Source organism: Ctenocephalides felis, unplaced genomic scaffold (genome assembly GCF_003426905.1).
Source record: "Ctenocephalides felis isolate EL2017-DRISC unplaced genomic scaffold, ASM342690v1 CF-g0.4_SCAFFOLD_00845, whole genome shotgun sequence".
NCBI classification, from domain to species: domain Eukaryota; kingdom Metazoa; phylum Arthropoda; class Insecta; order Siphonaptera; family Pulicidae; genus Ctenocephalides; species Ctenocephalides felis.
In genome coordinates this window covers 20,808,836-20,819,235 of record NW_020536999.1, presented here as the reverse complement: position 1 = coordinate 20,819,235, position 10,400 = coordinate 20,808,836, and the positions used below count along the sequence as shown (strand labels likewise).

The 10,400-nt window shown below is 28.0% G+C and overlaps 1 protein-coding gene across 1 annotated transcript in view; it reads right to left on the bottom strand.

Moving 5' to 3' along the window:
* LOC113380383 (Down syndrome cell adhesion molecule-like protein Dscam2) overlaps window positions 1-10,400 on the bottom strand; it is a 107,630-nt gene that overhangs the window by 88,978 nt on the left and 8,252 nt on the right. Inside the window, exons 4-5 of the mRNA XM_026619656.1 lie at window positions 9,983-10,130; window positions 6,540-6,684 (exon numbers count right to left, since the gene is read on the bottom strand). Coding sequence (XP_026475441.1) covers window positions 6,540-6,684; window positions 9,983-10,130 — 293 coding nt within the window. The remainder of the gene's footprint in view (window positions 1-6,539; window positions 6,685-9,982; window positions 10,131-10,400) is intronic.

Here is a 10,400-nt window from a genome sequence, read left to right as displayed (position 1 = left end):
ACTGATATTTCTGACAAAATACTAAATAAAGCTTATCTCTGTAAAAATTATACCCATGAAATTTAAGTCTTGCATTGGTTGAAATTATGCAAGCTATTATTTCGTAAATCCCTTTATCATTGAAAATAAAACATTGGACCTGTTTGCCCCTTTTACTTATCCTATGGGTAAAAAGGACCAGGTGACAATTTTTGAAAAATAACAAAAAAATTCTACAATAATAAATTAACTGGGAGTTGTACTGAACATAGTCAGATAGTTATACTTTTGATATGTGTTATTTTTTGTGATATAATTGATTGGTTTTCACAATATTTGCTCAAATTAAAATTGACCTATGTGTTCTCACCCTACTTTATAATAGAAATTAGTTAATTTAATACAACAAAACAATAATTTTTTAGTCAAACAAATAAATTTAATACACAAAAAATAATTTCTAGTTAAACAGAAATGAACATATGAATGGTGTAATTAGATAATTTGGTATCCATTCATACTTTATCGTGACCACTAAATATCATAACCTTTAATATCGTTTGAACGCGGTTTATATAATATATAATAACCATTTTTATGCAAAATCGTCCTCAAACAGAATGTGCTTCTGCTCAAAACAAACAATTCACATGTTTCACAAAATTAATCCTATAAAATGATCACGTTCTACAAAAGCTGGGATTAATGTTTCAAAATCCCTTTTCATTTGTAATAGCATTTTATTCATAAATGTTATCAGACATATCAATTAAATTAAAATATTACTCGTTCCACTTTTGAATCCGTATTTGCTCTTTGGACGAAATACAGATAAGATAGAGCGAGTTTCCATGAAATTGAATGATCCCGATGTCAAACATAATGGATGTAGAGCAATAATGAAATGAAACGCTGTAACATTTTGAATATTTTTCAGGTTTGAAATTCGTTAGAATAATGTATGGTTTCATAAAAATGGAGTTAACGAAGTGAATAGAGTTGTTACTCGCTGGAGGACTTCATATTTCATCAGAACGACACTAAAAATAGTCAAACGCCAATGAGTTTTTTTACGTCGGGTGTAAAAAAATACTGTTTGAAGTCATTTTACATTGTGGTTATTAATTTTAGTCAGAGTTACCATCTACTTAGAATGATCCCACAAGTAATTTTTTTTCTAACTTTGCCATGCATGATAAAAATTTTGTTGGCAACTTTTTAATCCTACTCATACGAGGTGATTTCAAATAAAAAAGTGATAAATTAGATAGTGATAAATATCAAAATTTAGTGTAAAAGATTCCCCAATGCCATTTCACAAACGATTTCCTTTATTAGAAACACACTTCTGATTTATATTTCATAGCAAAATTATGTATTACATTAATCACCTGCCCCAGAATATCCAGTTTCCATATTGTAAACTATCTATTAATATATTGTTTTCTAAATGTTGTAATTGATATTCATACATGTAATTTTATTTGTAATAATGGATATATAATATTATCAATATTCTAAAATGTGTGAATTATATAATGAATATTATAAATACTCATACTGAATTCTGTTGTTTTCATTTGTATCATATAATAAATGTACATATTCTTTCTAATGAAAACTACCTGTGGGTATCAAATTTTCTAAATATTTTTTATTTATTTTAATTAATCTATTTGTAATGCATTTTTGCTGGTTGAAAGTAATACAAAATTCGACCATAGAAACTAAATATTTGATATGATCATACCAAAGATTGTCAAAATTGAAAAAAAGTTCTATTCTTGTTGCTAACGAATAAATAAAAATGTATATCATGTAAAACTATGTGTTAGTATGTACAATATTTAGCGTATGCATTTTAATTAACATATTTTATGTTTTTACTTTTAAAATATATAGACAAAAATAATAATTAATAATATTTGTTAATAAACATATTCGTTCAACACGAAATAAAATACTGGTAAACAAAATTATTTAAATATTTCGTATTTAAATCATACATGATGATTAACTGAAGATAAAATGAAAGAACTCTAAAAAATATTTAATGACAGAAATGACAGAATTATTTTATTTTAGTTGAATAATTATTTTTAAATTAAAGTTGGGATTCTGTTAAAATTTAAATAGATTAAGATAAAATAAAAGAAGAACTTTAAATAAATATGGGAAACATAGGGAATGAGAAAGATATTTACTTATAGATTCGCAAATTTAAATTGAATATTTTTTACTGAATTTTATATTACTTTATTAAATTACAAAATAATAATATGTAACTTATTAAGTTGATAAAATATGTATCAAAATGTACATTTTAAGTTTGTAATAAATAATAAAAATCAAGTTGTAGTAGGTTGAATAATATCAAGGTTAGAATCCAGTCAGATTCAAGACATAGTCTAGTTAGAATTCTGTATCAAAATAGGTTTGACATTTTTGCTAAATGGTTACAAAACAAATTAAACTTTTTTGTTAGTTTGACCATTTGAATATCAAGACTTTATTTGGTTTAAAAATAAGTTCCTGATGCTTAATTTAAATACATAAAAATATATACTGGCGGCAAATATTGACTACTCTTGGTACTACTATGTACACTACATGAACTGCTAGTCCTCATATGTTTTTCGTTGTATATAGTGTTCAAACATAGAAGAGACTGTGACGTCACTTCTGAGCGAACGTTGCTGACAATCGTGGAACTCTCCCGATCGATTAAAGTCGTATGTATTATACGTGCCTAACATCGACCCTACAATACATAACCGATTTTCAAAGGTGGATTCGATTTTATGCAAATTTTTTTCACAAGGGTAATATTATTAATATCATTTCTTACAAAATTATCAGCCATCACAAATGCCATTATATTATTGAAATAAAACTATCACAGATAATATTTGAATTGAAATAACTATTATAATAAATATTATTAAATATTATTAATACCATTTCCTACAAAATTATCAGCCATCAGAATAGCCATTATATTATTAAAATAAACATATGACATATGACATTTAATCATTCGGGAGATCCGCGATTGTCGGCAACGTTCGCTCAGCAAGTGGCGTCACAGTCCCTTGTTTTTGCGCTCGACTAGCAGTTTATGTAGTATAAGTCTATGACAAGATTACATTGTCTTAATGGAGTCACGTATTTCAAATCATTAATTAATTAATTATCAATTCAGAGTATGTATACTAATAGAGACGAATTGATGCTGCACTAAATACGCATTTTAATTGGCAAACTAAATTGAATATAATTATTAAATACTTTGACAGGTTTTATTCAATACCATGCATTAAACAAATGAATAGTCTGCATTCCATTTCTAAAACTAAATAATTTACCAAATGTAGGTCATTTACTAATTAATTAGCTTTTGATTAACAAGCTTTTTCGAGCTTATCTCATTTATGCGGCAGAAATTATTAATGAGCTGCGCATTTTGTTGAACATAATTCTCTTTCTGTATCATCGGTGTCATCTGGCCGCTATTTGCAATCAACATTGGCCACATAGAATGCCGAATCGTCAATTTTGCCAGTGTAAGCTCTATTGCTATTGATATTGGTTTAGTATTGAAATATGACGTCATTATTGCATACTGATCAATAATATCCACGGCATAATTAATAGGATTACACATGCCGAACTGCCATATATATATATATATATATATATATATATATATATATATATATATTTATACCTAGGTGCTCTGACCGTTATGCGATGTACAATTTGTAAAGGCATTATGGGCTGATGCGGACAAAACGATGTTATTCAAACTTTGCGGGAATTTTGTAGAGATTTAAACACCATAATTAACCAGAGATAGAACAATGTTGCAATGCGGTTAAAATCTTCCTTGGTTGTACTAGTTGCAATACCCAAAATTGAATTAGATTATTGTGAACCGTTTCAAGTACTAAGATCATTAGAAGTGTATTGCATTTAAGGGTGGAGCCTTCTTCAGAGGCTTTAAAAAATCGTTTTTGTTTGAAAACGTGTCTTCCCAAACAAAACAAAACGAGACAAAATTGATCGTATTCAAGATCAGTTTTCTTCTTGTTGAACCTAAAAAAACCTTAAAAACAAGTTATAATAAACCCACTTTTTGAACAATCTAAAGAAAATTTCTTTTTCCAAAAAAATATGTTTTTGAAGTTTCAAAAAATTGTTGAATATCTTACTTTTTTAGATTTTGTAGGATTAACTAGAACTATACTATTAAAAATATAAATTTGTTTTGTTTTTTTGTGTCGGATGAAAATTGTTACTTGTATCTTTGCCGCTACACGACACATGCTTGTACCCTTGTATATATGCCATATATTTAAATAAAAAATATTTAAGAAAATGTTGAAATATATGCCAATAATACCTGGAAGTTTTGTTTCAATTCAATATTTATTTCCTTTCCTAAAAATGCCTCAAAGAAATGATATTTTGAAAACTCTAAAGCAGATTCACCCCTTAAAGCATGCTGCATAACAATCTAAATTAAATTAGCTAAAAAGTACATTTTGTTTGTGACCGTTTTTGCAAAAAAATATTAAAGCAATTTTGTAAACTGGATTATAACTTTTTCGTGGCTTGAATCCGACCTAATTCGAACTTGTCTCTAAGTAAAATTTCACTATATTCTTATTTGGTTCTTCAAACTCAAAACTTACTAAAATTTTATAAGACGATACTAACTATATTTTGAGTGAAATCTAGTTGAAAGTTAATTCTAAGTAGATTTCACCTTAGATCTAACATAATTCAAAGAATAGATCCCACAGGATCCCAGCTTGAATTCAATCAGATTCTAACTGGGTTCCAAGTTGATTCTAACTAAAAGATAAGTAGGATACATCTAGAATGTGACTAGATGTATTCTACTAGATACTAGATGAAACCTAACTAGATCCCAGTGATCGTAATAAAGTTCCAACTAAAAATAACTAGATTCTGTTTGTATTCTAAGATTTCTTCTAGATTATTACTGGACTCTAACTAGATTTTAAATTGCAAACAAATTATTTCTAATTAGTTACTTAACTTTCGTCTAAATAGCAAATTCTCAACTATAGTTGATTAGGTCAATTATTATACATATCAGGAACTTCAAACAACTTGCCCTGAGATAAATATCATTTACACCTAGATGACTAATAATTTGCACAGGTGTAAAAGAATTAAATTAAATATGCAGGCGCATAACAAGCAGATATATAGATGATTCACGTTGACTTTCTATGATGATCGATTAAGAGATTTATTTATTTTTCTCATAATTTTTCAAAAAAAAAAAAAAAATCCATACTTCCAGCAGATGAAAAGTTTTTTTAAAAAAAGATTCTAGATACATACTGAAATACGCATATATACGATGGTGTAAACAAAATAATAAATTGCTTACTAATTTTGTGTTTTTTCAAATTTTATCAATTCTCTTGTAATTTAAATGCTATTATAGTTTTATCTTAACAATACACATGCAATCTCAAAGCAAAATCATCTATCTAGTCACGTGATGACTTTCTTTCACTACTACGAAGTAGAAAACGTCTTTATATAAAAAATGCAAATGCAAAAGGAAGAAGTGCAGATGATTAATGACTCGTCCTAAGAGAGAAAATGCAAAGAATTGACAGATTTTGAACAGGACACGTCTGCATGAAAAAGACAGATTAAAATGTTGATTTTATTCAGGAAAGGATTTAAAAATTGATTTTGAGAAGTAAATTGGTGGTAATAATCAAAATCTTGTTGTCATATAAATCTAACCAAAACTTCTCCATTACTATAGTTATCGCAGTTGTACGAGCTCTGGACCAGACTAATGGGGCAAACTCATTTCATTCTAGTTGGAGCGAGAATAATAATAATGGGCCAAACTGAATGTAGTATTGGTGCGTGAAATGCCCTATATATGCAAACGTATCGATTTTATGACTTTAGAACAGCTCTTTATAGGCTAATACCTGTATAACAGAAATATTTCGATAAATAGACATCATTCAAATGCACACGAGAGAATTGTAGGTTGCGGATCCATATTGGGTATAAATAGAATTTGCTAAATTCTACGTCATATAAATATATAGGTTGAATTTATTTTTTTATGTTATTTGAAAGCTAATATTTTGATTTAAAATTTTGATTTTCTTCAAGCCTTTAACATCATTTAGATTTGAAATGAATATTTCCCTAAGGTTTACCATCAACAATGTAAAAAATCTTCAAGAAGCAAGACAAACATCTGTCCTCGTTTTAAGTTTATTATTAAAACTAGTGGGGTGCATGGCATCGTGCCTTAAGGCAAATTGCTGTAACTTCCCGAACCGTAATTAAAAATCTTGGTACGGAACCCAAAAAATTCATCACAACCATTTTGTCTAAAGAATGCCAAAATGTTCAGTAACCTTTGAAACGTAAAGATATATAAAATTTCCATTTTCGATTTTTTTGCGATTACTAGAACTTACCCTACGGGAAGTTAACTAATGCCATTATTATTACCTAATTTTAATTAAATGTAATTACTAACTCACCTGCCATTAGAAGGAAGAGGAAATCCATCCAAGGCCCAAGTAATTTGCGGAGTTGGATTTCCAGTGGCGGTGCATTTTAATGATACTGCCGGTCCTGGTTGTAAAGTTTGTTCTATGAAACTGTATAATAAAACTGGTGGAGCATCTGGAAAAATATAAAATTTTATATAAATAAATAAGGGTCTAAGATATTAATAAAATAACATTTAATTTGCCAAAAAAAACAGAAATAAACATAGTCAATAGAACCAAAAATTTTCAATCTCTATAACATATTATTTACCATACAAATTAATTTAATATACTTTAAACTAGTAGTAATATATTATTAGAGACAATAATTGCTTCTTTATTAGACCATTTGTATTATATTGTATTATAAGGAGACATATTGAAATAAAAAATAGGATATAAGAACAAAATATCATAAAACTCTTATTACGTCTTTAATGAATTAAATTTCTCTTGATTAAATTTCATATTTAATTTACTAAAAATGATATTTATATTCCTTATGACTTAAAATGGTATATTTAATTTGTTGACTTCATTAGATATTTAAAAATAAAATAAACAATACATGAAACATGTAACATAGAAAATGAGCAAAATATTGTTAAATTTTTATGATTTAGTTACATGTTTAACTGCATACACTTCCCAATAAAAAGCTATTTATATTTTCAATGTCTCAATATAATATATATATATATATTATATATATATATATATATATATAAAACATTAAACATAAAATGGAATATTTTATTTGTTGACTTTTGAATCATATTTAATTACAAATTCATGGAGTAAAGAAAAAACAAAAATTCAATTTGGATGCTCTTTACCCTAAAACAAATTTTTATGAGTGGCTAAATAAAATAAAATACTTAAATTTAAGTTAAAAATTATTCTATCAAAATGTAAATTTTATTTCTAAAAAAATAAAATAAAATCACAATGTTCATTACAATACTGAGGTATATTCTTGGAGTACTATCGAGTTAAAATCCTGTTTTCCGTTTTCATCTCTGAAGTTTCTAGATGATTACATCCTTTTGATGAAGAATTTTTAATTAAACGTTTTTTGTTATAGTTTTTCTCTGCTGTCGGTTTCCATTATACTCTTCTTGATTAAAACTATTTTCCATTTAAATTGTGAATCAGAAAAGCCTTTAGTAACTTTTAGGGAGTGAATCATATTGATGCGAAAATTAAAATTTAATACACATACACACACACACATATATATATATATATATATATATATATATATATATATATTATTCATATGAGGTTTTAATTAAGTTTATGAATATTATTTCATACTCATATAATTCTCTTCAACAATGGTCGAAATACTGAAAACTATTCTGGTTCACATTAAAAATGCCTTGAATACAAAAAAGTGTGCTCGCCGTCACGGAGCAAGGAATATTTATCGTGTAATATATTTTAGAACAAACTGCAAAAAATTCTGCGCTGCGATGGTTTTTATAAAAAAAATACAATACTTTGCTTTTGTGCAGCAAAATCCTTTGGAGCGTACATTTTACAAAATATTATGGACAGACTATGCTGCAAATTAGATATTTACATTATGCAGTAATCAAAAATGCTTTAATTAAATTAGACCATATACATACACACACACATATATATTAGGGTGGTCCTCAATATGTACATTTTCGAATACCTTGCTCCCAAGGTCTCAAATGGTTCCAAATTGATAAAAAACAATTCTCTGAAAGTTTTAGCTCTGAATATTAACTTTTAGATAATGCACAATTCAATCAAACTTCGTATAGAAATAGCATGGAAAAAATTTTGAAAATTAAAAAAAAATTTTTTTAAGTATAACTTAGCGACAAATGAATTAAAAGTGAGAATTCGTGTCATTTTTTATTCAAAATTCGACGCCCTGCAAAATTTTTGAAAATTTTTTCATGCTATTTTCATACAAAACTTTAATTGCATTGCGCTCTATCCAAACGACAATATTAAGAGCTAAAACTTCTAAAGAATTGTTTTTTATCAATTTGGAACCATTACAGCTCTTGCGAGCAAGAAAATTCGAAAATGTCCATATTAAGGATCACCCTAATATATATATATATATATATATATATATATATATATATATATATATATATTATTATTATTATTGTTTTATTGATTCGACATAGTGACCTGCAATAGGAAAACACTTAGGTATTGAATCGGATCATTTCCATTCATGTCATCACATTGATGTGTTTCCATAATCTAGGGCTATTCTGCCAAAGGCTTTGTAATTAATCAAATTTGAAAATAGCCTATAATAATATAGTATAAGCGTTATATCATGTAACACGGAAATTATAAGGCATGTGAAAGACCATCATTGATCTCAGTCAGTTAATGAGGAAACGAGTTTATGAAGGATAACTAGAGAAAATTATATAGGACTAGGATCGTATGAAAATGCAATGATAAAATCAAAAGTTTCCGACAAGAATCTCACTAGATCAGAAGCTAAACAGAGTCTTATTAGAACGGATGCTTTTCTTAAAAACTCGATTTTTATTTTCTGCACTTTTTGCTCCGTATCTCTAAAACGGCTGGACCTGCCTTTGCCAAAAACTAATCAGCACATCTCCTTATCAATAGGAATCGAATTCAAATTCAAATCGGTTGATCCGTGCGCCCGAAAACGTGAACGAAAAAATGCGGCACACAAACACACACACGCACACACATATTCATTTTTTCTGAAGTATGCCAAAATGTTCAGAAACATCTAAACCCAAAGATATGCAAAACTTTTATTTTCGATTTTTGGTCCTTTACAATAACTTACCCTACAAGAAGTTAATAAACCTTAGAGTGTTTTCAAATATACAATGGCATATCATCTAATTTATTAAATGCTTTCTTAATAGCAATGTCCATAATGTTAGTTAACATTTCCGGAATTCGAAGTGCTAATTCGAGTCGCAATTCGGATATCGAGTATCAACCCTATAGATTGTTGTGTTTACCCGTAACCGATCACCAACCCTTTGGTACCTCTGGGGGATGTAATTTAGATGTCGAGATAATGCAAGCACGCTCTATTATAATATTAATGGTTCTGATGATACAGTTTAGTTAAAATTATGGCCCAGGAAGATAAAAAAATAGATTATTTGATAAGTCAATAAAAGTAATAATTAAATTATATATCACAATTATTAGAATTGTTCTTAACTTCGCGAAGCAGATATTAATAATTTTGTCATAACATCCGATTCCAAAATTTTATGTTTCAGAGAATCAACTTCTGATTTGCTTGACTCACGATTTAGAAAATACATATGCATATAAGTTTGTATGAATGAGTATGTCAATTTGAAAACTTTAAAAACCATTTCTTAAAACAGAAATATGCACATGCAATATTGTATATAACAATTTCATTTTACCTCCAAGTTGTAATTCTGCAGAAGCTTGAGCAGTATCGCCGTCTTGCCTTCGAACGACACACTGGTACATGCCTCTGTCTTCGCGACCAACAGAAGGCACCAGCAAGGTCTGACCAGTGTGACCAGACCCTGGTAGTTGTCTGCCATCCTGAAAAAGAAAACTATATGTTAAATATCAACTCTTACAAAATCAGCACTTAAAATATATTAATTGCATAAATAAATTTGTGTTATTTTCTATAACACCTTCATGTCAAGTTTATCGTGTATAAAAATATAATATGGAAATAATTACTAAAATTCTAGCGTTTTGCTGTTTCTTCAATCCATGAACCGCTAAAAATGTGGTGCGACGTTGAACGTGTTTTTCTCAAGTTATGCTAATGTTACTTCTTTTAAAACATCGCAAGAGTGTTGT